The sequence below is a fragment of the Paroedura picta genome, chromosome 5 (assembly GCF_049243985.1).
Source record: "Paroedura picta isolate Pp20150507F chromosome 5, Ppicta_v3.0, whole genome shotgun sequence".
Lineage (NCBI taxonomy): Eukaryota > Metazoa > Chordata > Lepidosauria > Squamata > Gekkonidae > Paroedura > Paroedura picta.
Window position 1 is genome coordinate 19,282,221 of NC_135373.1, and position 27,726 is coordinate 19,309,946.

Genomic DNA, 27,726 nt, shown 5'->3' on the forward strand with positions numbered 1-27,726 from the left:
GTTCCCCATGCTTCTTGGCTCAGCCCTGTGCATTCAGTCCGGGGGGGGGGAGGGGGCTGCAATGTGAGGCTGCCCTTGGGATCATCTTGGAGGTGCTGCCCAGCAGCAATGGTCTTGGCACCCAGGATCATTGAATGTCAATACTCGGGACCTCCAGCACACGCTTGGGGCATGCCACCACAGCCAGTTCAGACCCAAAACAAGTGGGAAGGTCGTCCCCGGGGCCACCAGGGGCTAGGTCTTTTTCCAGTGCTCCTCAATGTCTAAATGGGTAGTTGCCCCTCCCTTGTAAAAAAAAAAAAAAAACATCCATCTGGACAAAGTGGATGGGTCATGTCAGCTCCTCCAGACCCAGTCCCAGCACCTGGACCATCTCAGGAGTCAGTAGAGCCTGGGTGCAACTGCAGTCCAGCACCCCTCGTACTTGGATCCCCACTAGCATCTCCGGATCAGACAGAGTCACAGGGGTTAATAGGAGAGGGATGGGATTTACGGATCTCTTGCCCCTGGAAGGGCCCTGCCGGTGGGGCGGTCTCGCAGCACGCCATCCCATTTCCCACCCGCTTGGAGGTCTTGCTTGCCTCCTCTTCTGACTCTCCCGAGGAGGGTGGTATCAGATGCTTCTCCAGGGGTATCAAGAGCATTTGAGCCTCCTTGCACAGGGCTTTCAAACCCCCAGTCGGGGTGGCTGGTTTACTCGGATCCGGTGAAGTGTTTGTTGTGGTCACCTCCACAAGTGTTTTTTTCCTTTCTTTGAGGGGAATCATCAAGGCTAGTGATCCCCAACCTGTGGGCCGCGGACCACATGTGGTCCTTTGTCAAATTGGAGGTGGGCCCCGAAGGACGCCTTCTCCCCCCCCGGCCCTTTACTTCATTCCCCCCCCCCCCGGCCCTTTACAACACACTTCGGGTGTCATTGTCTCCCATCACTCCCAGATGGGACTATCTCGTTGCAGAGAAACAAGCTCAGGGTTCCCATTGATTTGTCATTGTCATGAGTTAAAATTTCCATGAAAATAAAATGTTCCTTATGTTCATTGTTGTGGCGTGTCTGTATCTTATTTTGAAGGGATGTTTAAACATTACCATAGCGACCAGAGAGCGCTAGAGCAGTGATGCCTCCCCCCAACGGGCCTCAGTAAAAGGCGTTGAGTGGTCCCCGGTGAATGGTCCCCGGCGCTGAGTGGTCCCTGGTGATAAAAAGGTTGGGGACCACTGATCAAGGCTACTCTGCATCCCAAACACAGACCTTTTTCCTGGCAACAGTTGTATCTGAAGGATTAGGGTGCTGAGGTTTGGTTTTCCGACCCGCACTAGTGCATTTCCCTACTGTTTCTCCAGCCTGCTGAGCCTCCACCATTTCCATGATCTGGAAGGGAGCCTCAATTTCCCCTGCAAGATGGACCCACCCTAGCAGAGTGGTGGGATTCGCTTACGCCATGCACTGCCGCAGAAGATAAGGAAACAGCCTTTCATGGAAGGACTGGGCCTTGGCGGCCTCATTCCAACTGTAGACCTTGGTAGCCAAACGGCGGAACTCAGTGGCGTATTGGGAGACCATCTTAGTCCCCTGCCACAGGTTGTACAACTGCTTGTGGAACGTATCTGACGGCGATAAGTCTTTAAAGTGCAGCTGCACGGCCTGCATGAACTGATCATAGTTCAGGAGACCCGGGGCATCCAGCTCATGCAGTCTCACATACCAGTCAGCTGCCTCTTTTTCAAGGAATGTGCCAACGTAGCGCACCCGTGATACCAATCACCCATGTAGGCTTGCACATGGACCAGGAAGAATGACAGCTTCTCTGCCGATCTATCAAAGTAGTTGTGGAGCTTCCGCAGCTCCTGGAACCCACCAGGTGCTGGGATCGTGGCTACCACTCCAGCAGAATTATCCTGTCTGGGTGTCTGTCACTGCTGTGGTTGCCACCTCCATGGCTATGGCTGAGATTCCTTCTCCCTCGTCAGCCTCTTCCATATATTTCATGAGGACATGCCAGGCCAGGGCCATCAACCCCACCAGATCGTTCAGCTGGGTTTTGAACTGCTGCTTCATCTGGAAGAATTCCTGTCACAGCGTCGTCTCCACATCAGGACAGCTGCGCTGACCCACTCTGGTCCAGTCACCCGGCTCATGGTCATAAGCAATCACCATCACTGTCCTTCACCAGAAAACTCATCAAATTCCTCCCAACTTATTGTCTACACTTTTCTTGGATGCTTTAGGATGCTTAGGGCTGATCCTGCGTAGAGCAGGGGGTTGGACTAGATGGCCTGTATGGCCCCTTCCAACTCTATGATTCTATGATTCTACTCCAACAAATGCCATCAATTCATTGTTTTGGAGGCTAATACGTTCAAACACCTCAGGGAGCATTTTAACTTGTAAAATCTTGTTCCAGTTGTGTGTGTGTTCTTGAACTCCCTACGCATCCCTGCTTGCATCTGGGCCTGCCTCCTCTTCCTATGAAATTCTGGTTGTTTGGCTGCTGTCCCTGCAGATTTCTGCCTTTGAAACTGGTAAATAACACTTTCTCTAAAACTGCTTTCTCCTCCCTGATTTCCTGTTAACTAGCCTTGTGTGGAGAGCCTCTTGTGGCGCAGAGTGGTAAGGCAGCCATCTGAAAGCTTTGCCCATAAGGCTGGGAGTTCAATCCCAGCAGCCGGCTCAAGGTTGACTCAGCCTTCCATCCTTCCGAGGTCGGTAAAATGAGTACCCAGCTTGCTGGGGGGCAAACGGTCATGACTGGGGAAGGCACTGGCAAACCACCCCGTATTGAGTCTGCCATGAAAACGCTAGAGGGCGTCACCCCAAGGGTCAGAAATGACCCGGTGCTTGCACAGGGGATACCTTTATCTTTTTACCTTTAGCCTTGTGTGGGTTTCCAGTGTGTTTTATGTGTGGTATACCCCCTTATTTCCTCTTAATAAGAGCCTTTCCAGTCAAGCACCCAACTGTTTTATTTCAACAGCTTTCTGAAGGGAACAATCTTGGTAAACATTGGTGGAGAATCCAGTAACTTCCCCCAAACAATTAAGAGCCCTCTCTGGGTAACGCCATATACGGATTTGTACAGGAAATAAAAATACAATTAGAATTCCGTTATTTAACTAATTTGCCCTTTGAACACGCAAACAACACAATGGTCCATGATATTCCTGTAGCTTGGATAGAGAAGGTTTATTGAAGCGCACACACATACACACCGATGGTGGTCAGTAGATGAATTTGGCTTGCAGGAGTCCAACCAAACTGGACAGGAGGAAGATTAATGGAACACTCCCTGGAGTCTGGCTAGCTCCATCTGTGGCATCTCTCATGGTGCTGCTGATAAATTGGTAGACGGTATTTCCAAAGACCATCGTGGTGCCTTTTGTAATAAGTTTGGCCGAAGGGGTGGCACAGCCCTGACCAAAAAATGTCTCAGTGTGGCTACCTGTGAAAGGACAATGGGGGGAAAAAAACAATTATCAAAATGCTTTTCAGCCCAGTGAGTGAAGTTTCCTTATGCCAAGGCCAGGGACATATGGGGCAGCCGACCCCCCTGTTTCCATTCATCTGAAACCCTTGAAACCTGGCAGGTCTCATAGGGATCTACCAAGGGTGTGTCCCTTCAAGAGCCATCAGTGATATTCATGCTTTCCTTGGGCTAAGAAGGACTAGGAAGGTTTCCTTGGCCAGAACATTGGTCCAAATGGAATCAAAAGTGTGCAGCAGTGTCATTCTTCTCCCAAGCTTAAACTGGGCACCACCAACCACAGCCAGCTTCAGTCCCAGTATGATGCCACTTTCCTTTTTTTTTTTGTGCTAAAATTTCCTGAGTCCAGCTGCAAATCGACAGAGGGACATTACTGCGGTATTTCCATCTTCTCAAACTCTGCCGCCAGTCTCAAAGCCATCCCTTAAGGGTCCCATCTAGGAGTGGCACATAAGATGTTCCAGCATGAGACCTCCCTGTCCCTTTTCCTTGCTCAATGGAGCAATGGGGGGAATTGAGGGGAATATGCAGCTCTAGCAGAGCCCAATGACGCAGGCCTCACTGTGTCTGGGATCCTGGCAAATGGCCACCATGAGCTGGCATGAAAGCCACCAGGACCACCTACGTCCATCTCGAAAACAAGTCCGCAACTATTAAGACTCTTTGACTCTGGAACAGCTCAGAAAAGTCAACGTGCAGCCATGACCAGCGGGTCTTTGTCATTCCCATGACTGCCCTTAGGCTTTTGATGAGGGGGGGGGATGTGATTCCTGACATGACACTCATTGCTGGATTCAGCATCCATTTTTGGCCAGCAGACATTGTTCCTAGCCAGTGCCTTCATATGCATGACACCCAGAAGGTTGATATGTACAGCACTCAAAACTTGTTACCTCTGCCCCTCCAGCACCACAAGTGCCCCCCCATGGGCAACTTTTGTGCACTGACAACACTTAAAATTAGACAGACAGACAGACAGACAGACAGACAGACAGAATGCTGCCTGGATGCATAAGACACAAAATCTGCACCTTATACATCCAGATATGCCCCCAGATATTTTGATGCCAAACCCAGTTCAGTACACAGGCTATGGTGGGGTCCTTAGCAGCATGTAGCAACATAACCCCATGATCAAGGGACAGAGCCTCAGAAGGGGAAGACAGCTCAAGGCTTCAGCATGACCCAGGCCTGTGCCCACCTGGTGGCAAATCCCTTACTTGTAAGTATTCAAAAACTAGCCCAGCGCGGCACTTAAGGCAAAAGAATGAATGGTGTTTGGCACTCTGACAAGAAGAGTCCTAGTAATGTCTTATGATCTGTCATAATGCTGAATGGTTGACCATATGCATAGTCATGGAATTTCTTCATCCCCACCACAATTACCAGGGTTAACAAGGGTGAACGCTATCACCCTTCTGTTGATGCTCCCATCCACACTTGCCTGCTGCTAGGGGTCATCTATCTAGACCAGCATCTGCTGAACTGGCCTAGAATTCCATCTTCATCTTAAGTATTATATATTAAGAATGGAGCCATTCTGACATTCTTAACTACAACCATTTTATTATAACCACAATGGCAGCAGGAACAAAACTGAACTGCAGGAGCAACTCACTGCCTTCATAATGAAAAAAGGTTGGGGGAGCTTGGTCTGACGACTGAGAGGGGATTTGATAACCATCTTCAAGTATTTAAAAGTCTGCCATATTGAGGATGGAGCACAGTTGTTCTCTCTTGCCTTGGTGGGATGGACCAGAACCAATGGGATGAAATTAATTCAAAAGAAATTCCGTCTAAACATCCGGAAGAAGTTCCTGACAGTTAGAGCGGTTCCTCAGTGGAACAGGCTTCCTCGGGAGGTGGTGGGTTCTCCCTCTTTTGGTGATTTTTAAACAGAGTTTAGATAGCCATCTGATGGAGAGGCCGATTCTGTGAAGGCTTAAGGGGGTGGCAGGTCACAGTGGATGAGCGATAGGTTTGTGAGTGTCCTGCATAGTGCAGGAGGTTGGACTAGATGACCCATGAGGTCCCTTCCAACTTTATTATTCCATGATTCTATAATTCTATATAACATCCCTGGTAAGGGATGTGCAGGAACCAACTCCCCATCTCCAACAGTCGTGTGCTCTTAAAGGCACAGGGCATCATATCATACATAACAGATCTGCAAATGGGCCACAATACAATGCCCCCTCAGTCCACCCTCAGTTGGCAACAGAGAGTTATTTGCCAGTTTACCTCCCCTGACACCAGAAACTTGAGAACAGAATGGAGCTGCAGTGCCAGATTGGCAGAACAGCACCCAACTCCACATCAACAATGATGACAAGAGTTTGCAGGAGCAGGACTGAGGTAGCTGCAGATGCTTGGCATGAGTTCTATAAGCAGCTAACAAGGGACTGGCTGTGTGGAAGCAGTGTTTCTGTCAGTTACTGACCTTGCAGATTGTATTCTGGATTGATTCCCTCATCTCTGACCTTGGCCTATACTTGAGAACTCTTCTTTTGAATTCACCCTAGGACTTGAGACCGCGAGTGTTGTTTAACAAATATCTGAACTCTGGAGGTGTATTTTAACAAAACCTGAAGGCTAGAACATGCAACTTATCTGCCTGCAGCGTGTCTGCAAAGATGAGAGTGGGCAGGGCTGGAACATCACAATGCTTTAGAGATTTTCAAATCTCTATGGTAACCACAGAGACTTGTAAATTCCTATGGTGTCATAACACCTCTTCCAGTTCTGAAGCAGGAAGTGATGTCCCAAGGGCTGCTGGCCATGGACTGGCAACTCCACACCGAAAGGAACTACACTTCCAAAGGAGGGGCAGTGTAGAGCAAAAAATTAAATAGCACACCCCCAACTCAAACAGTCTTCCTATACCCATAGCCCAGAGTATCGGAGTTGTGCACAATTTACCATTCTTGATCCTCCCAGAGACATCAATGCATTTGATCTCAGATGCAGCACATTTCATGAGGCTAAGCGTGCAGTTCGACTTGTCAGTAGAAAAGCAGGAGGGGCACACCAGCCTGCTGGGAGTGTTGTCCACCGATGGTGCTGCAATATGCATAAAAAGAGGTTAGGAGTAGACACAGCTTTCCTCAGGCCACAATCCAGACTAGACAAGTAACATCATGTTTCAGCTGCCTGAGGCCTGTTTTGCTGAGGGATGTCTTATTCATTTACGATACGATAACATTTATTGTATATAACCAAAGGCCATTACAAAGCATAATTGAAACAATATGGTACAAATATGAATAAAACAATATTTCTCCAATATTGCGTCCATAAAATTGTAAGCATGGGCTACAATAAGAATAAAAAATGGTTTATCAAAGTGGAGACTTCTTTAAAAATGCTTTGGCTTGGATCTTCCTAGCGGCCAGAGCGAAAAGTGCCACCCTATATGATATATAGGGGTTGATATCTGATAACAGATAGGTGACTTTGTCAAAATCAGAAATGGAGTATGAGTTTGGTAATAACTTGGCAAGGAATTTGCCCCTGGGTTCGGCATACAGGGGCAAGCCAAAACATAGTGGGGCAGGTCCTCCACAGATGGATTTCCAATATACACAGGCGTTGGGCTGTGGGTATTTGGAGATATTGCCCAGAGAGCATGGCTGATGGCATCATATCAAACCGCAGAGATGTTAGGGCCATTCTAAGATTGCATGTTGTTATGTTTACTAAATATGATGCTCTAGAAGGTCTTTTTAAATTGTTTTATACCACGGGGCTGATTGTGATAGCAGAACTGAAGAGTGATTAGTCATGTGAATCAGCTTTGAGCACCCAATCACGTACATCAGAAATATTGGCTGATGTATGCTGTACGTCATCTGGTATGGTATGCATTATCCTTATCCATTGTTGTTCCTTGATATATTTGTGAAAAAGCCTAGGGTGTGGGACGTGTCCGGCTGTCCAAGTTGGAATAGGGCCAATCAGGGTGCAGCCAGCTTTGCCCTGATTGGCCCTGCCCCTGCAGTTCCCGCCCTCCAGCCCTGGACTCTAGCCTCTTTGCTCTCAGATGCCTCAGTGCCTGGAGCCAGAAGCAGGTAAGGGGAGAGGGCCCTGGGCAAAAGGCCGTGGTGGAGGGCTTGCTAACTAGGGCCTCTTGGCCTGCTAAGCTGGGCCTGCTAAGGAGGGCCTTTTGGCCTGCTAGGCTAGGCCTGCTGACAAGGGCCTCCCGGCCTGCTGACTGCCTACTAAGGAGCTCTGTCCTGGCCCTGCTAATGAGCTGGCCAACCTCTGCCCGCCCCACTTGATCTGGCTGCGAGCTGCCGCCCAAAGCCACCTTAAGCTGCCTGGCCGGGGGCCAGGAAAGGGGACCCTTTCAAGGCCCGTTCTTATAAATGGGGCTTGAAGCTAGTTTAGAGGAGAGAGCTAGGGGGAGGGACTTTACAGAAACCGCAACAATAGTAATGCACAGAACTTTTTCGCTAGTGTTGCTGAGTGGTTGCAAGAGTGTAGCGCTTTCCGGAGAGTGAATCCACTTTTTGGGATTTCCCTGAAAGCGCTACAACGAAGCGCTTTTTGCAGATCGGTTTCAGGAGTGTTGCAGATTGTCAACGACGTTGTGCATAATGGCAAAACTGTAGCGATTTCAATTTGTAACCATTGTGCTATTTTGGACGAATGCGGAATGGCCCAGACAATAGGGATTTGATATTAAATTCTAAACACTCTAAATTAAAATTAGTCAAAGCCTTCTCCAGGATGAAAAGGGGGGGGGGATAATGATATAATACATACTCTCTGATGGATTGATTGGATGGATTTTGGACACAGAGGCCAGCAGATTTTAATGTTGTTTCAGGGCCTCAAGGAACAGCTCTGTCCTGCAGGCCCCACAGAACTATTTAAGGTCCCACAGAGTCCTGATCTCACTGTGGTTTCCTCTGGGTGTTTCCACTGGGTGTGCATGTGGGGACACTGTGCATGTTAATGTTGATGTTGATGTTGATATTACTATTAACATCAACATCAACAATATTAACATCAACATTAATAAAATTAACATTAACATTTCCATTACCGTTAACATTACCATTAATGTTAACATCACCATTAACATCACCATTAATGTTAATGTTAATGTTAAAGTTCTAGCCCGCCACTCCTGAAAAGGCTCATGGCAAATTACAAATGTGCATAAAATCCCCTATAAAATCACCCCTAAAACAATCCAAAACTATATCAGAATGCACAGCAAACCATACAAAGGATCCAAGATATACCTTAACGAAAAAACCAATACTAAATCCCACCCACTATCACCTCCGGGGGTAGACAGAGGGGATGCAGATCTTACTCCGCCAGTAGAGTAACCCAGGAGGGGTGGGGTCTAGATCTACTTTAGCACACTGACCTCAACCATAGAAGAGCTCCATCTCATGGGGCCTCCACCTTCATTGTGTCCTTGGATCCCACCCGTCTGAATCGGCAAGAAACTTCACATACCATCAAGGGAGTCAGAATTGCAGTTGGTGTCATTGCAGCATACAGTTCGGCTCCTCCAATAAACGTGTTTATTCAGGGTGATGGCAATAGTCACATTGCAAAAACCAACGTCGGACCCGCAGAAACGCTCCGTGGAACTCGAGATTCCATCTGTTGCTGTTTTTAAAAATCACACAGTATTCAGGGAACGTAATTGCAATGCATTTTGATAACTCTAGCCAACCCCCCCCCGCCTTTTCCTTCTATAGCAGGGGTCTGCTGAAGATATAGTCTTTCATCTGTGTATTTTTCTATCTGCAATATGTCATTCGTGCCAGTGGAGATGCCAAGTGTCGGAACTGCAATCAGGAAGTAATTGGGTGAATTCAACATTGAAGGGATGTTGTTAGGCTGTTTAAGCTGCTGAGCTGTACCTGTGTCCTCTCTAGTGCATCAAGTCATTACAGATAAGGTTGCAATGGAAACCCCCCCAAGCACATGTCCTGGAGACTCCCACCCACTTCCTCTCCAGGGCAGAGTCTGCACTTACATTGTTTATTCCATTGTCAATCCTGTTGAATTCAGATAGATTTGAACTCGGGTTTTCCTCTTCCCCCCACCCTCCCCATTGAAACAGGAAAGTGTTCTGCACGTGGTTAGAGGAAGGGAAGGGGCAAGCCTCTTTCTTTCTTTTCTTGAAGGGGGGGGGGGGAGAGGAGCCAAGCAGGGAGCTTCTTTCTTTTCTTGGAGGGGGGGGAGAGAGGATCGAAGAAGGCAGAGGAGGGGGGAAAAATCCAAGACCGACAGAAGTTGAGAGAAGTTAGGGGCTTCTCCTTTAAGGCAAGCTTGTCACATGACCAGCTTTGGACAATCAGGGGTTCTCTACCATGCAGCAAAGCCCAGATTCAAAACAGCCTGCTTTCTTAAACCAGATTTTATCAATATTGAGCATTAAAAGCACTCTAAGATATTGCACAATAAACGTAGGGTCACTCCAGATCAATCCTTCTTGCTGCAGAAGGAAAATTTAAATTGCCCAAAATCAAAATGGAAATTGCATTCTGTGTAGATGGCAGGGACTGAATCGACCTGGGATTGGAATAAAAGCTCCATGCAGTTTACACCCAGGAAGAGAAAAAGGATGTCAGTGTGTCATTTGCTGAAGCAAGGAACAGCATCCTCCATTAAGGCTCTCTGCCAAAGTGTAGGCATGTAGTCTGCTTGAATCAGCAACGTATTTTCTTTGTAACTACTCTTTAAGATTCTGTATAATCCAGATTTAATCTTTAAAATTCTGTATAATTCTCTGCTTTAAACCTCAGAACACTGCGAGTCTGGATCTATGCCTCTTCCACAAAGGCAACTAGTAACTTCACACTTTCCAACTGTTCCTCTGCAGCTCTATTTCTCTGGAAGGACGCAGCCAACAACAAAAGTCCCACCACCAGGGACAAAATCTGAGACTTGTGTAGGGAGGCCAGTTTCTAGGAGGGATTCCCTGAAATTACAGCTCATTGCCAGACTACAGAGATTGGTTCCTCTGGGGGGGAAAGGGATGCTCCGGAGGGTGGGCTCTGGCAGTGTCCGTCACTGAGGCCTCTCTTCCCCAGGCTCCACCCCCAAATCTCCAGGAGCTTCCCAACCTGGATCTAGCAAACCTACCCCATCTTCCCTTGCTTAGTGGCCAGCGAAGCCCTGTCAATCCTAGATTCTGGGTATCCCTAGCAGAAGCAGAACAGTTCAACTCCTGGCTCAGTATAAAGTGGTTTCACTTGTTTACCTTCCAAAGCAAATTTCCAGGGCCCAAGGGCCAAACTGTTGCCTCCAACTGGTAATAGGGATGCCAACCCGCAGGCGGGACCTGGAGATCCCTTGGAATTACAGCTCATCAGTACCCCTGGAGAAACTGGCCGCTCAGAAGGCGGATTCTGTCATTATACCCCATTGTAGTTCCTCCCCTCCCTAAACTGTACCATCAACAGGCTCCACCCCCAAAAGTTTTTCCCAGTCCAGAGCTGGCAGACCTAACTGGAAGCGCTGAGAGACCTGCCAGGAGACAGATCCCTTCAGAGATGCATTTGCTTACCAAGGGTATTCTCTTCTGCTGAGGTGGCGCAGAAGCGGTGGGATGCTTTCGCCGTGCAGAGGTTATGGGAACAGTTTGTCCCTGAGGTGCACTTACAAGTGAGGGATTCCGCTTTAGGTTCTGCTTTTGGGTCCGCTTTTGGGTCCCCTTTAGGGTCTTCTTTAGGTTTGGTTTTAGGTTCCCCTTTAGGGTCCTCTTTAGGTTGTGCTTTAGGGTCCCCTTTAGGGTCCTCTTTAGGTTTGGTTTTAGGTTCCTCTTTAGGGTCCTCTTTAGGTTGGGCTTTAGGGTCCTCTTTTGGGTCCTCTTTAGGTTGGGCTTTAGGTTCCTCTTTAGGGTCCTCTTTAGGTTCGGCTTTAGGTTCCTCTTTAGGTTGGGCTTTAGGTTCCTCTTTAGGTTGGGCTTTAGGGTCCTCTTTAGGGTCCTCTTTAGGTTGGGCTTTAGGTTCTTCTTTAGGGTCCTCTTTAGGTTGGGCTTTAGGGTCCTCTTTAGGTTGGGCTTTAGGGTCCTCTTTAGGTTCCTCTTTAGGTTGGGCTTTAGGGTCCTCTTTAGGGTCCTCTTTAGGTTGGGCTTTAGGTTCCTCTTTAGGGCCCTCTTTAGGTTCGGCTTTAGGTTCCTCTTTAGGTTGGGCTTTAGGGTCCTCTTTAGGTTCCTCTTTAGGTTGGGCTTTAGGGTCCTCTTTAGGGTCCTCTTTAGGTTGGGCTTTAGGGTCCTCTTTAGGGTCCTCTTTAGGTTCGGCTTTAGGGTCCTCTTTAGGGTCCTCTTTAGGTTGGGCTTTAGGGTCCTCTTTAGGGTCCTCTTTAGGTTCCTCTTTAGGGTCCTCTTTAGGTTGGGCTTTAGGTTCCTCTTTAGGGTCCTCTTTAGGTTCGGCTTTAGGTTCCTCTTTAGGTTGGGCTTTAGGGTCCTCTTTAGGTTCCTCTTTAGGTTGGGCTTTAGGGTCCTCTTTAGGGTCCTCTTTAGGTTGGGCTTTAGGGTCCTCTTTAGGGTCCTCTTTAGGTTCGGCTTTAGGTTCCTCTTTAGGTTGGGCTTTAGGGTCCTCTTTAGGTTCCTCTTTAGGTTTGGCTTTAGGGTCCTCTTTAGGGTCCTCTTTAGGTTGGGCTTTAGGGTCCTCTTTAGGGTCCTCTTTAGGTTCGGCTTTAGGTTCCTCTTTAGGTTGGGCTTTAGGGTCCTCTTTAGGGTCCTCTTTAGGTTGGGCTTTAGGGTCCTCTTTTGGGTCCTCTTTAGGTTGGGCTTTAGGTTCCTCTTTAGGGTCCTCTTTAGGGTCCTCTTTAGGTTGGGCTTTAGGGTCCTCTTTAGGGTCCTCTTTAGGGTCCTCTTTAGGTTGGGCTTTAGGGTCCTCTTTAGGGTCCTCTTTAGGTTGGGCTTTAGGGTCCTCTTTAGGTTGGGCTTTAGGTTCCTCTTTAGGGTCCTCTTTAGGTTCCTCTTTAGGTTGGGCTTTAGGGTCCTCTTTAGGGTCCTCTTTAGGGTCCTCTTTAGGTTCCTCTTTAGGTTCCTCTTTAGGGTCCTCTTTAGGTTCGGCTTTAGGTTCCTCTTTAGGTTCGGCGTTAGGTTCTGCTTTTGGTTCGGCTTTAGGTTCCGCTTTTGGTTCCACTTTAGGTTCTACTTTTGGTTCCACTTCAGATTTCCCTGTAACAAGGGTAGTCAAAAGGCAGAGGACAAGGAGTTTAATCATCCTGAGACAGTCTGGGTTTGAGTCAGGAGAAACACTCCAGTCAGGCAGTTTTTGTGGCAGTAAGACTGAAATGATAAGAAGAGAGAATCAGTAGAATCAGAGAATGGAAAAATGGGCAAATGCGAACAAGATGCAATTCAATAAAGATAAGTGTAAAGTTCTGCATCTGGGTCAGAAAAATGAAAAGCATGCCTACTGGATGGGGGATACGCTTCTAGGTAACACTGTGTGTGAACGAGACCTTGGGGTACTTGTGGATTGTAAACTAAACATGAGCAGGCAGTGTGATGCAGTGGTAAAAAAAGAGAATGCCATTTTGGGCTGTATCAACAGGGGCATCACATCAAAATCACAAGACGTCATAGTCCCATTGTATATGGCACTGGTCAGACCACACCTGGAGTACTGTGTGCAGTTCTGGAGGCCTCACTTCAAGAAGGATGTAGATAAAATTGAAAGGGTACAGAGGAGAGCAACGAGGATGATATGGGGCCAAGGGACCAAGCCCGATGAAGATAGGTTGAGGGACTTGGGAATGTTCAGCCTGGAGAAAAGGAGGTTGAGAGGGGACATAATAGCCCTCTTTAAGTATTTGAAAAGTGGTCATTTGGAGGAGGGCAGGATGCTGTTCCCATTGGCTGCAGAGGAAAGGACACGCAGTAATGCGTTTAAACTACAAGTACAATAATATAGGCTTGATATCAGGGGAAAAAAATTCACAGTCAGAGTCGTTCAGCAGTGGAATAGGCTGCCTAAGGAGGTGGTGAGTTCCCCCTCACTGGCAGTCTTCAAGCAAAGGTTGGATACACACTTTTCTTGGATGCTTTAGGATGCTTTGGGCTGATCCTGCGTTGAGCAGGGGGCTGGACTAGATGGCCTGTATGGCCCCTTCCAACTCTATGATTCTATGAGTAGGGTAAAGGGACATGACAGAATTCAAGGGTGTTTGTCAGGCCAACAAACCCTCTCCCTCCCTGACTTTATAACAGGGTGGAAAGTCTCAATATGTTTTCTGGCTGCCATTTTTCTTTTCTATGCTTGAATACATACAGCCGCAATTACCAGCCGGGTAATCACTGTGGCTGCCATTAATGTCATGGGGGTGGGGGGCCGCCAGAAGCACACCAAGCAGGCTGTCGTCACGCCGCTTGCGGCATGTGTGGGGGGCGGGGGCATGCACGAGCCTTATATTGGCTCCGTGTGTGTGGCCCTCCCTCTTTCGCCGGCTGGCTGAGCTGTTTCCCTCCCTCCCGCCCTGTGTTGATTTGTCATTTGATACTGGTTTTTATCGCAGTCGGATGAGGCACGGTAAGAGCCTGCTGGCAGGGAGCCCAGTCTGCGTACTGGGCTCCATGGGGTTGGGGGGTCTCCTTAAAGAGACCGGCAGTGATCGAGCATGGCCGACCCGGCTGGGGGGCCAGGGGCTCGTAGTTGGGCAACATACGAGACACCAAAGTGAGGTGGACGCCTGGTGGGCCTCAGTAGGGTCGCTTCCCAGTGAGGGATTCCAGATGTCGACCTACTCTCCTGGCTGGGATGGAGGGGGTCCCATGGAGTCCAAGGACCTTCGGGTTAAGCAGCCGGATTGTTCGGGAGTCAAGCTACTTACCATGCCCGGCCAACCCTTCAAAAAAAGGGGGGGCATAATAGAAGGCTGTGGCCATATTTACGCCAAATACAAGTTGTGTTTTCCCTGGCAGAAATGCCACCCTGCTAATCAATAGAATCCACCTTCAAAAGTGGTTATTTTCTCCAGGGGAACTCATATCTGTTACCTGGAGATTGTAATCTCAGGAGATCTCTAGCCACTACCCACTTTTATCTGTGGGTGTTCTTATTTGTCAACATGGTTCATAACTTTGGGGCTTTCCGCACTCCTTCAAAATCGCCAATTGGAATCGCTACTGATTTGCCATTATGCACAACGTCGTTGACAATCTGCCACACACCTGAAATCGATCCGCAAAAAGCGCTTCGTTGTAGAGCTTTCAGGGAAATCCCAAAAAGTGGATTCACCTTCCGGAAAGCGCTACACTCCTGCAACCAATCTGCAACACTAGCAGGAAAGTTCTGTGCGTTACCATTGTTGTGGTTTCTACGAAGTCCCTCCCCCTGGCTGTCTCCTCTGATCTTCCGGCGAAGCGATCTCCATTTTTTTTTCTCTGAGCGAGCGGAGATCAACGCACCGGTGAGCCTCCGTTTAGCCAGTGAGGCTTCCCCGGCTGCAGTCCGTTCCCAGAGCTGTTTACAGTCACTAAGCACAAGCAACGCAGAAGCCCGTTTGCCAATGTATTTTCCCTTTATTTTTCACACTGTTTTCGGCCGAAAATCGCGCCCATGAGGGGGGGGGATTTTTTTTTTCACTCGGGGGGAGCGTGGCAATGATGAAAGGGCAGCTCAAACACACCTGCCAGCTGGATGGGTCTCTCCGTTGCAACGAAGCAATGCATATTCGTTGCAACGAAGCAATGCATATTCGTTGCAACGGGTGTGTTTTTTTTTAAACCTTTCTTAAAGGGAAAGGGGCTGTTTGGGAGCATGCTAACGGCCGCCCATTGGCTGCTTGACAGCCAGGGGCGGGACGAGCTTGGCAATAGCGCTTCCTTTCTAGTGATTTTTGCCGAGACCGGAAGCCTGTGGGAAACGATAGAAACGCAACTGGATTCCACTACAAAGGCAGGTATGCATAACGACGAATTCCACTATTTTAAATGGCGATTTTTCATTCACAAACAATTTGCTACATGGATCTCGGTGCGGAAAGCCCCTTTGAATGTTTGGCAAAGCGTTGGCAGGAATTCTTGAAATAAGCAAACACATGAGGTCACAAAACCTGAAGGTCTTGTGTCTGCACTTTGTCAGCTACTGGTCTCTGTGAGGGAGGGCAATTCCACACAAAGGGCAATGTTGCTAAGTCTGAGCGCTATTGAAAAGCGCTGCAGGCAAAAGCGGCAGGTTGCAGTAATGCACAAAGCCCTTTCTATCGAAAAAAGTCTCTCCCACTAGCGCTGTTCTCGTAACGCACAAGTTTCCGGTCTCGCCGAAATCGCAACAGAGGAGGCAATATTTTTCCACGCTTCCTCCCGACCCCTGGACATCAGTCAACCAGTACTGCCAATTAACTGTTGTGTTCATGTTTACCTCTAAGAACTCTTTTTTAAAAACTCGAAAACACCAGTAGCAACGCATATTCATTATTTCCATGGATCAGAGAGACCTTTCCCGCTGGCGTAGGAGCTAGCATTTAATAGTTTGCATGCTCTTAATGAACCCCCCCCCCCTGCTATTCCTGGCTGAAATTATAGGCAGTGTCGAAGGCAGGTGGGGGGGGTGGGCTGTATTGTGCTTGGAAACTGTACAGACACTTGCTTGTGGAGTGATTTCAGCCAAAGAAGCAACACTTATTTGTTGCTTTTGCTGGTTTAAGGGGGAAAATGGTGATCGTGACACTGGAAACGCGGCTGCGATAGATTAGGGAGGGACATTCTTTCTATCGCTACATTGTGAACGCACATGTCTTTTCCGGATGTGTTGCAGGTTGTTCTCAAGAGTCTAGTGGTTTTTTTTAGGGGGAATCCACTTTTGTGGATCCACTTTCATGGATTCCCCAAAAAGCGCTACAACAAAGTGATTTTTGCAGGAGTGTTGCAGGAGTGTTGCTGATTGTGTACGACGTCGTGAATAACGAGAAATATATAGCGTTACACAATGGCAACACTTCGGCTTCATTAACGCTGTGCGGAATGGACCTAAGATCTTCTAGCACATGCAAGAGAAAAAACCACCGTGACTTCAGAAATATAAACTGGAGAAAATAGATTTCTCCAGCATGCGATGGAAGCATCAAATTTCCCTCTGCCTCAGCAATGTTGTGCTCCTGTTCCCCCTTTAAAAAAAATCATATTAATGATTGTTTCTTTGTGACTTTGGAGGAATGGCTGACACACCCTTCACGCTTACTCTTCATGGTTTTATCTCCTGTCTTTCCATCATGACTTCCACTCATGCTCCATCTTCTTCTCTGTCCTCTCCGTGTGTGCCTCGAGTTCTCTGTCCCATGGAAAGACTGATTGGTTTGGGGCAAGTTGGCCCATGGACTCTGGATTCCTCATATGTCAATTGGGGGGAAATCTTCCCTAGAACGCCACCGGCTTGATTCATTCCGTAAATGAAGTATACATGTCACTTGATCTCTCTCTGCCAACGTCACTGGTTATGGAAGCAGCATTAGTGCTTTGTTTTCTGTAGGTGATATGCCAGTAAAATAACAAACAACCTCACCCATCCCCAAATGTATGTAATCTGCAATTTGCATTGGCTTTGGCAGTGACCAATATATGTGGGATATATTTTGTGGTGAAAGGGGATTTCTGCTCCTCCAAAAAAACTGGCGAGCAGAAGAAGCAGAAGCAGAAGCAGAAAAAGCAGAAGCAGAAGAAGGAGCAGAAGAAGGAGCAGAAGAAGAAGAAGAAGAGTTGGTTCTTATATACCGCTTTTCTCTACCCAAAGGAGTCTCCAAGCGGCTTACAGTCGCCTTCCCTTTCCTCTCCCCACAACAGACACTCTCTAAGGGAGGTGAGGCTGAGAGAGACCTGATATCACTGCTCAGTCAGAACAGCTTTATCAGTGCTGTGGCGAGCCCAAAGTCACCCAGCTGGCTGCATGTGGGGGAGTGCAGAATCGAACCCGACATGCCACTCCTAACCACTACACCAAACTGGCTCATCCCACAGGATGCCCATTGTGGGGAGAGAAAGGGAAGGCAATCGTAATCTAGTTTGAGACTCCTTAAAGTCAAGAATGCAGAATTCAAGAGAAAAGCTAGAAGAGATAAGAATGCCTTCTTAAATGAACAGTGCAAACAAACAGAAGAAAACAATAGAATGGGGAGGACCAGAGATCTTTTCAAGAAAATTGAGATATGAAGAGAACGTTTCATGCAAATTTGGGGATGATAAGGGACCAAAATGGTTCGGACCTCACAGAAGCAGAAGAGATTAAACAAAGGTGGCAAAATTATACAGAACAACTATACAAGAGCGAGCTTAACATCCCTGATGACCACAGTGGGGTAGTTACTGACCTGGAGCCAGACATCCTGGAATGTGAAGTCAAATGGGCCTTAGGAAGTCTGAGCAACAATAAAGCTAGTGGTGGTGACAGCATTCCAGTTGAACTATTCAAAATCTTAAAGGACGATGCAGTAAAAGTGCTACACTCAATATGCCAGCAAATTTGGAAAACTCAACAATGGCCACAGGATTGGAAAAGGTCAGTTTACATTCCAATCCCAAAGAAGGGCAATGCCAAAGAATGTTCAAACTACCGCACCATTGCACTAATTTCTCATGCTAGCAAAGTTATGCTCAAAATCCTACAAGCTAGGCTCCAGCAATATGTGGACCGAGAACTTCCAGAAGTACAGGCAGGATTTCGAAGAGGCAGAGGAACTAGAGATCAAATTGCCAACATACGCTGGATCATGGAGAAAGCTAGGGAGTACCAGAAGAACGTCTACTTCTGCTTCATTGACTATGCTAAAGCCTTTGATTGTGTGGAGCACAACAAATTGTGGCAAGTTCTTAAAGAGATGGGAATACCAGAGCATCTTATTTGTCTATTGAGAAATTTATATGCAGGTCAAGAAGCAACAGTGAGAACTGAACATGGAATCACTGACTGGTTCAAAATTGAGAAAGGAGTTTGGCAAGGCTGTATACTGTCGCCTTGCCTATTTAACTTGTATGCAGAGCACATCATGAGAAATGCGGGATTAGAGGAGTCACAAATTGGGATCAAGATTGCAGGGAGAAATATCAACAACCTCAGATATGCAGATGATACCACTCTAATGGCAGAAAGTGAAGAGGAACTAAAGAGCCTGTTGATGCGGGTGAAGGAGGAGAGTGCAAAAGTTGGCTTGAAACTCAACATCAAGAAAACAAAGATCATGGCATCCGGCCCTCTCAATTCCTGGCAAATAGATGGGGAAGAAATGGAGGTAGTGACAGATTTTATTTTCCTGGGCTCCAAGATCACTGCAGATGGGGACTGCAGCAAAGAAATTAAAAGACGCTTGCTCCTGGGGAGGAAAGCTATGGCAAATCTAGACAGCATCCTAAAAAGCAGAGACATCACCCTGCCAACAAAAGTGCGTTTAGTCAAGGCTATGGTCTTCCCAGTTGCAATGTATGGCTGCGAATGTTGAACCATAAGGAAGGCCGAGCGTCAAAGAATTGAGGCTTTTGAACTCTGGTGCTGGAGAAGACTCTTGCAAGTCCCTTGGACTGCAAGGCGAACAAACCGGTCAGTCCTAGAGGAGATCAACCCTGACTGCTCTTTAGAAGGCCAGATCCTGAAGATGAAACTCAAATACTTTGGCCACCTCATGAGAAGGAAGGACTCCCTGGAGAAGAGCCTAATGCTGGGAGCGATCAAGGGCAAAAGAAGAAGGGGACGACAGAGAATGAGGTGGCTGGATGGAGTCACTGAAACAGTAGGTGCAAACTTAAATGGACTCCGGGGAATGGTAGAGGACAGGAAGGCCTGGAGGATCATTGTCCATGGGGTCGCGATGGGTCGGACATGACTTCGCACATAACAACAACAACAAAGTCAAGAAAAGCAGGGCTCTGCCCTGGATCTGCCTTTTAGTTATCAGAAATGTTTGTTTTCAACTTAAGTGGACCCCACAAGTGAGGGCTTGTTTCTGGAAGGTGCCCCCTTCTGATGTCACTCTCTACCCTAGACCTTGGAGAAATGACTGTAGCCATTTGAGCACTGTGCATCTCATCCCTGTGTTGGCTAGGCAGTGGGTCAGGAGCTCATGGTCAACCATGTCACACGCCACTGTCAAGTCTAATAAGAACAGGAGTGTCAACCCGCAAAAAACCTTGCAAAAGCCTCACAGCTAATATCCAATTGAAAATTTTGAGATGGTCCTTTAGATAAGGATGTCAGCAACCAGATTGTCTTGAACAATTGAGCTAGCAGAGGTGCTGGAATTGCAATCAGCAAGTTATTTGGTGAAGTCAGCCTTGAAGGGATGTTGTTAAGCTTTTTAAGCAGCTGAGATGTACCTGTGTCCTCACTAGTGCATTAAGTGGTCACAGGTGGGGTTGCAATAGAAAAACCCAGAGCACATGTCCTGGGGATTCCTTTGCTTAAAGTGTGCTCCTGCCAACTTCCTGCTTCTTCAGGAAGAGCAGATCTGTGTGTGTGCTTTGTTGAAACAAGGAGCAGGAGTCATTAAGGATCACTGCACTCTCCATCTGAGTGGCATGTGGTCTGCCTGCAGCCTGGCCATAGAGGCTTGCAATGTGCTGTTTTTGTAACTACTCTTTAAGTGTTTGTACTCTGCTTCAGTAAGGAGACAGAAGCAGATAAATGTGATATATTTTCTGTAAATAACCATGCAGTAAAGATTCTCTCTTTTAAATCACAAAGCTCTGTGAGTCTGGATCTGTGCCTCATCCACAAATGCTTTGTTTCTCTGCAGCTCTAGTTCTCTGGAGGGACTCAGGACTAAGCCTAGTCCAAAAGTCCCAACAATAGGCAATGGTAACTACAAAGAATTCCTTCTTAGCAGCTTTCACTGCCATCTCATAAGCATTAGTAAGCGTCTTATAAGATGTTCATGACACCTTGTTTTCCACCAGACATGCTCTAGCCATCTCAACTCCTATTTCCATTCTTGCAGCTCCCCAGAGTACCATGGAGCTGGCTTTGGATGGGTGTAGAGAGGGTTTCGGGGAGTGATTTTGTCATTAGCCTTGGAGATCTGGCAATGCCAGTCCTCCAATAGCACACGGATTAAGTCACTGGGGGAGGCGCATTGGATCCCACAGAATCCAATCAGATACATAAGTCTCTTTGGGCGACTCTCCATCCTCCTGTCAAGGACTGAAGGACTGAGAACCCAGGTGGGGTTTTCCCAGGACAACACTCTCATCCTCCCACATCCTTATTTCTCTCAGGTTCATATCCTGCCCTGCAACGAAATAATGTAGGATAAGGATCTTATTATTTATGGAACTGGCATTGCACAACACCAATGTCAGAGAGTAGGTTTTCTTCCCTCCATTGTTATTTCTTGAGATGAAATGGCGTATCTCCCACCCCTTCATTTTAACCCTTCCTCTCACCACCACAGTATTTGACGAATGCTGCGAACACATTCACACTTAAACTTTGGAGGAGAGAGTGCATGCCATGGTCAGTGATTCCCTGCTGGGTTGATTACTCTCTCCCTGCCTTCGATGGTCAACCAGGTGCAAAAGAAATTAACCAAGTCAAATTCTGCACGTGAGTACAATGCACACTTAACCGTATAAGTTAACACTTAACCATTTGCTTGAGGCCGACCAACTCAGAACAGCTGCTGGTCCCCCCAGATGCCTGCCCATGACTCTCCCAAAGTTACTGTTAATTGTTATTATATTATAATTGTGGTTTTGTAATCTTTTGATGTTTTTTAAAGTTGTTTTGATGTTATAGTCTACATAATGTTTCATGTAAGTTATAATGTTCTGTGTAAACCGCCCAGAGCTGCAAAGAAATGGGCGGTATAGAAATCTAAATAAATAAATAAACAAACAAACAAACAAACAATCTCTCGCAGTGCCAGGAAAAGCTTTTTCTGGGTGCTGTTAAAGGGAATGGAGCAGGGCCAGGAAGGGGGGGAAAGCAACAACTTAGTTCACTCACCCATTCTGCTGCCCTTCTATAACTCCCTTACAAGTCCCCTTGACCCGCTTCCCACACCATCCCTTTGTCCCCCAAAATCTCTCCTGGACGCATGCTCACTTTTTCAGCGTGTTCTAATATGTTCTAGTTCTGCTTTAAATTCTCTCCACCCTGCACTCTGCTAAGGTCAAAGATAACCCCCCCACCAAATCCAAACAGCCCTTCTCCTCTTTGGCCTGTCTGCTTTTGATAAAATTTCTTTTCCTTCCCCTTGACTCCAGTGAGGGGGAGCTTGGTTAGGAGTGCGGACTTCTAATCTTGCAAGCCGGGTTCGATCTTGTGCTCCCCCATATGCAGCTACCTGGGTGACCTTGGGCTCGCCATGGCACTGATAAAACTGTTCTGACTGAGCAGTAATATCAGGTGGGGAGAGGAAAGGGAAGGGGATTGTAAGCCGCTTTGAGACTCCTTCGCGTAGAGAAAAGCGGCGTATAAGAACCAACTCTTCTTCTTCTTCTTCAGTAATATCAGGGCTATCTCAGTCCCACGCACCTCACAGGGTGCCTGTTGTGGGGAGAGGAAAGGAAGGGGATTGTAAGCCACTTTGAGACTCCTTCGCGTAGAGAAAAGCGGCGTATAAGAACCAACTCTTCTTCTTCTTCAGTAATATCAGGGCTCTCTCAGCCTCTCCTCCCTCACAGGGTGTCTGTTGTGGGGAGAGGAAAGAGGAGGGAAGGCCGCTTTGAGACTCCTTCAGGAAGAGAAAAGCGGCATATAAGAACCAACTCTTCTTCATCTTCTAGTAGTTAAGAGTGACAGATTCTAATCTGATGACCCAGGTTTGATTCCCCATGCCTCTTCCACATGCAGCCAGCTGGGTGACCTTGGGCCAGTCACAGTTCTCTTAGGGCTGTTCTCACAGTTTAGTGGGGAGAGAAAGGGAATGATGTTTGTATACCACTTTGAGATGCCTTTGGGTAGGGAAAAGCAGGGCATAAACCCCCAGCTCTTCCTCTTCTCTTCTTCCATGTCAGATTGCTGAAATCTGTTCCTCTCTCTTTCTGTGATGGAGACTTCCAGAGGTGTCCCCCCCCCCTGTTAATCCATTGCTTTTTAAAATCTCTGCCTTCTCTTCTTGAGCAACCTGAACACATAAACTTCAGAAATCACCTTATGTAGAGTCAGATGTGTCCGGCTCAGTGCTTTCAAATGCAGATTAACAACTTCATTCTAGGGTTTAAAGTAGAGAAAGCTCATCGACCTACTGCGTATTCCTGTTAACTGGAGATGCCGGGGATTGAACCACGAACCTTCTCCATGCAAACCAAACTAGGGATGCACTGCGCCATTGACCTCACCCAGCTGCTTGGCAGCCTAAGTACCCGTTTATGTGCTGATGATGCGCAATTCCACCTAGGTCTCCCCAACCCGACCTCTCCTCCTCTGTCTAGTGTACCCAACTGCACAACCTCTCTGCTGAGATGCCTCATCACAATCTCAGATGCAGCATGGAGAAGAATTCTTTCTCTTGTCTTGCCAGGCATTCTCAGCATCTCTGTTGACCACAGTACGACCTCCCCTATTGATCAGTCACCCAGTCTTGCCATTGTTTTTGATCCTTTTCTCAGAGAACATTTCAAAAATCCTGTCCCATGGGCTAAGGCTCATGAATCATACTCGGGTCCTCTCCTGCCCTATTGCAAATGTCTTGTCTCTGGCCTTCATCGTTCATGCCTCTGTTTCTCCACCGGTTTCCAGAAGAGCATGGGGTGTGTTCTGATATTAATGCATGGTGCACCTCGCCTCCCCAAAATATATGCCCTAGAACATTCCACAAAAAGTCAGAAGGATCAATGGTGGGCCCAAAGGGATTTCTTGGATCAATATGGAAAATGTCTTCTTTAAGCAGGACGTTGAGAACAACTGGGTTACAAGAAAATACATGCATGGGGGACTCACCATATTCACATAAGTAGACTGGCAAATAGGCACCGAGCTGATAGATGCTGAATGTCCCGAAAGTTTGGGTCCTAAACTCCCGCCCTTGACTTAGACCCTTCTAGTTATATGAATCCCCCTTACCTTATTCTTCCCCTCTCCAAGGCCTCCGTTAACCCGATATCAGTCAAGGAAAGGAGCAATTGGGCTGGGCTCCTATCTCTTATACACACTCCGTCGAGCAGGGCGGGGAGGCGCTTGCTGCCACGGCTGGGAAGGGAGCAGAGAATGGGGGAGAAGGGTGACTGGGATTTGGATGTTTGAGGAGGAGGAGGGAACCTGGAAGTGGTGACGCACAGAGAACCAAGATGGAGAGGGCTGGGTGCTTTTGAGGAGGGAGATATGATTAGACAGGCCAAATCCATGCACACCATTCCATGCACAGAGAGCCAGTTTGGTGTAGTGGTTAGGAGTGCGGATTTCTAATCTGGCATGCCGGGTTCGATTCTGCGCTCCCCCACATGCAACCAGCTGGGTGACCTTGGGCTTGCCACGGCACTGATAAAACTGCTCTGACCGGGCAGTGATATCAGGGCTCTCTCAGCCTCACCCACCTCACAGGGTGTCTGTTGTGGGGAGAGGAATGGGAAGGCGACTGTAAGCCGCTTTGAGCCTCCTTTGGGTAGGGAAAAGCGGCATATAAGAACCAACTCTTCTTCTTCTTCTTCTTCTTCTTCTTCTTCGTGGCTGAGGACTTTGCAGCTGTGAGACAGAAGTCTGAAGGTGCCTTCCCTAGGAAACTTCTGGAACTAGACAAGGAAGAAGAGCTTCACCTTCACCTGCAGTCAGGGTAAAGGGTAACATCAGGCTGCTAGGAGTAGGAATAGGGTTGACAACCTCCAGGTAGGGATTGACCATCTCCCTGGATGATAATTCATCTCCAGGTAGGGGTTTGGGAAGCATGGCAATTACAACCTACCAAGGTCCCGCACCTTCCTGAACACCACCTTTCTAGGGGAAGGTTGGTTACCATCTCAGATCTTCACATGGCCATGTGAAGGTGCTTTATACTGAGTCAGACCCTGGGTCCATCAAGGCCAGTATTCACGCCATATTGGTGACCTTGAAGGCCAACCAAATTTGATTCAAAGGATAAGCTTTCATGCGTATGCACATAGCTTTGTATCTAAGGAAGTGTGCATGCTTATACCTTGAATTAAACTTGGTTGGTCTTAAAGCTGCCCCTACTCTCCATTGGCCTTAATGGTGCTCCTGCTCTGACTGGCAGTCTCTGTTCAGGGCAGGGCCAATTCCAGGTTTTGGGTGGTCCTGGACAGATGGTAGCCAGGGGATCCTTCAGCTCCTCTGATGAACGCCAGCCCCCCTTCCCCACAGATGCCTCCCTGCCCAGCTACCCACTGTCTAAGTGTCCCCCCTCTGCTTGTATGATTGAATCGGGATATAAGAATTTTGGCAGTTGTGAGAAGGACAAATATTTTAAAGCCTTGGATTTTTAGCTCTCTTCATGGCATTTCCTGAACAGATGAGATCTGTCTCCGGGGTTTGATATAACTTCTCACCAAACAATAAATAAATGAAATAAAAAATATGAAACCAAAAGGCAATGCTTAGTCCACATCAATTGGTAGGTGATCACAGCCCAGCAGCTCAACCACCCTCAATCTGGAGCAAAAGACTTGGGGAACCCAAACAGAAATCAATGACACTGCCCCCTCTCAATAATTCCAGTAAATTCTCCTGGCTCCTCCAAAACTGTAAAATCATTGAGTATATTAAACTGTTGATTTCTATATGGGAAAAAAGTGTTGCCAGTGTTTTAGGTACTATCCTGAATCTAAATGTCAATAAACAAGAAAGTTTAGATCAGCCTTTCTCAACTGTTTTTATCGTTGAGAACCACTAACACATTCTTCAGGCTTCAAGAAACCCCAGAAGTGGCACCATCATGCAGAATATGGTTGGGAAGCAGAGCTGTGGACATGTCCACCCGGGGTCCCTCCAGGCCCGTCATTGGCCTTTTTGGGGGGGGGGGGGGCAAGGTTAACATGACCATATATGGTTATATTACCTGATAAATGCTTAACACATATTAAAAATATATAAACACATAATTTACTCCCACCCAATCCAGGAAACCTTTCCATGGCTGTCAAGACGCTTTCACGAAACCCTGGTTGAAAAAGCCTGGTTTAGATGCATGAGATTGCTCCCCAGGAGCAAGCGTCTTTTAATTTCTTTGCTGCAGTCCCCATCTGCAGTGAGGCATCACTGCCCAACAGGAACATAGCAGGGGGGATGGGTGAGGGGGGGGGCCTTTCCCTGACCCATTGGGCTTTTCCTTACCCATTGGATCCCTTTCAAAGCCCATTTTTAAAATGGGCTTTGATACTAGTATATATATAAACACATCGTCGTAGTCAGATGTGTATGTTAAAGACACGATGAGAGTCATCTAATGGACCAGAATCCTGGAAGGGAAAGGGACAAGTGACAGGTGGGCTGTCCTTAAACAAGAGCTATTGTGTGCTCAAGACATGAGTATTCCAGCAAGACGGAAAGATGGCAAGGGATCCATGAAACCTATTAAGAGAGGACTTCAGGAGGATCTAAGGGAGAAAAAGGAAATGCTCAATAAATGGAGGACAGGATAGACCTCTAAAGAAGCGTATCTACAGAATACAAGGCACTGTAGGTCAGCCATCAGAGAGGCCAAAGGTGGGAGTGAGCTGAGACTGGCCAGGGAAGCCCACTTCAGATATGTGAGATACAAACACAAGGCAAATACATCAACAGGCCTCCTGTTGGGGGAAGGTGGAGAGGCTCTGACAGATGACAGAGAGAAGCAGAAAGGCTCCGTACCTATCTTGCCTCTGTTTTTTTTCCCCAGAAGAAAATAGACACATCTAGGGATGGTGGTAGGCAAGGTACAGTGTCTGGGTAGCAAGTTAACAGGGACAGAGAGTGGTCGAGAGACACCTGGCTGCACTGGATGAGTTCAAATCCTCTGAGCCAGATGGTGTGCACCAAGAGTGCTCCAACAACTTTCTGGAGAGCTTGTGGGACCTTTGCCCATTATCTTTCGGCCTGATTGGAGATGTGCCAGAAGACTGGAGGAGAGCAAACGTTATCCCAGTTTTCAAAAAAGGGAGATGACCTGGGAAACGACAGACCAGTGAGTCCGACCTCAGTCCAAAAGTCCCAACAGAGAGATATTGGCTGCTATTAGAAGCAAGAGAGAAACCCTGAGCCCCCGTGTGTCTATTTCCACTGCAGGATCTTACAGAAGTCTTTGGAAACCTGCCTCCCCCACCACCCCCTTGCTAAAGGATATTGCCAATGTCATATTCCCTTGGAGATGTAAATATTTGACTGTGCAGGTCTGCCTGTTTCTGCCTCGGACTTTGGACTCAAAGGGACGGGGGGGAGAGAATAGGTCAGGCTTGGGGTTTCCCCAAACAATGAGGGAAATGTCATTAGTTTTAATTGATTTGTGTATTGAATAAAAGGTCCACCTTGGCCGAAACATGCTTTGGGGTTTCAAAAAGTCTCTTTTGTGCTTTCAGTTTCTTGTTCAGCCTTCCCAGAGCCAGCATGGTATAGTGGTTAGGAGTGTGGACTTCTAATCTGGCGAGCCAGGTTTGATTCCCCGCTCCCCCACATGCAACCAGCTGAGTGACCTTGGGCTCGCCACAGCACTGATAAAGCTGTTCTGACCGAGCAGGAATATCAGGGCTCTCTCAGCCTCACCCACCCCACAGGGTGTCTGTTGTGGGGAGAGGAAAGGGAAGGCGAATGTAAGCGGCTTTGAAACTCCTTCGGGTAGCTTACAATCACCTTCCCTTTCCTCTCCCCACAACAGGCATCTTGTGAGGTAGGTGAGTCTGAAGAGAGCCCTGATATTACTGCTCAGTCAGAACAGCTTTATCAAGCCTGTGGCGAGCCCAGGGTCACCCAGCTGGCTGCATGTGGAGCAGGAGTGGAGAATCAAACCGGCTCACCAGATTAGAAGTCAGCGCTCTACACCAAGCTGGCTCTCTTAACCATTACACCACTCAGGCTCCCATGCTATGGCCATGAAGGACTTTATAGGTAATAGCCAGTATCTTAACCCGAACCCTGAGCATCGATGGTCAGCCAACAGAGTTTCGGCAGAACTGGAGTAACAGGAATGCTCCATCTAGCTGCTTCACGCTGAGCAACAGACTTGGCAATGGGCTTTCTCAACCAGAGTTTCATGAAACTCTGGGGGGTTTGGACAGCCTTGGAAGAGTTTCCCAAATGGGTGGGAGTTAATTCATTTGGATAATTTTTTAAAGAAAATCATTAAACATTTATTGGGTGATGTAACAATATACAGCCATGTTGACCCACCCACCTCCTCCCAAAATGGCCAGTGA

General features: G+C 47.6%; 1 protein-coding gene across 1 annotated transcript; it reads right to left on the reverse strand.

The window, feature by feature from the left end:
- Positions 1–2,943: 2,943 nt before the first annotated feature.
- LOC143837212 (uncharacterized) lies at positions 2,944–23,610 on the reverse strand. Its single transcript, XM_077336805.1, has 5 exons — positions 23,453–23,610; positions 11,017–12,750; positions 8,952–9,107; positions 6,399–6,539; positions 2,944–3,437 (listed from the first exon to the last, which is right to left on the reverse strand). Exons 2-5 carry the CDS (start codon positions 12,683–12,685, stop codon positions 3,217–3,219), a joined length of 2,187 nt encoding a protein of 728 aa, XP_077192920.1. The 5' UTR covers positions 12,686–12,750; positions 23,453–23,610; the 3' UTR covers positions 2,944–3,216.
- Between the last annotated feature and the right edge of the window lie 4,116 nt (positions 23,611–27,726).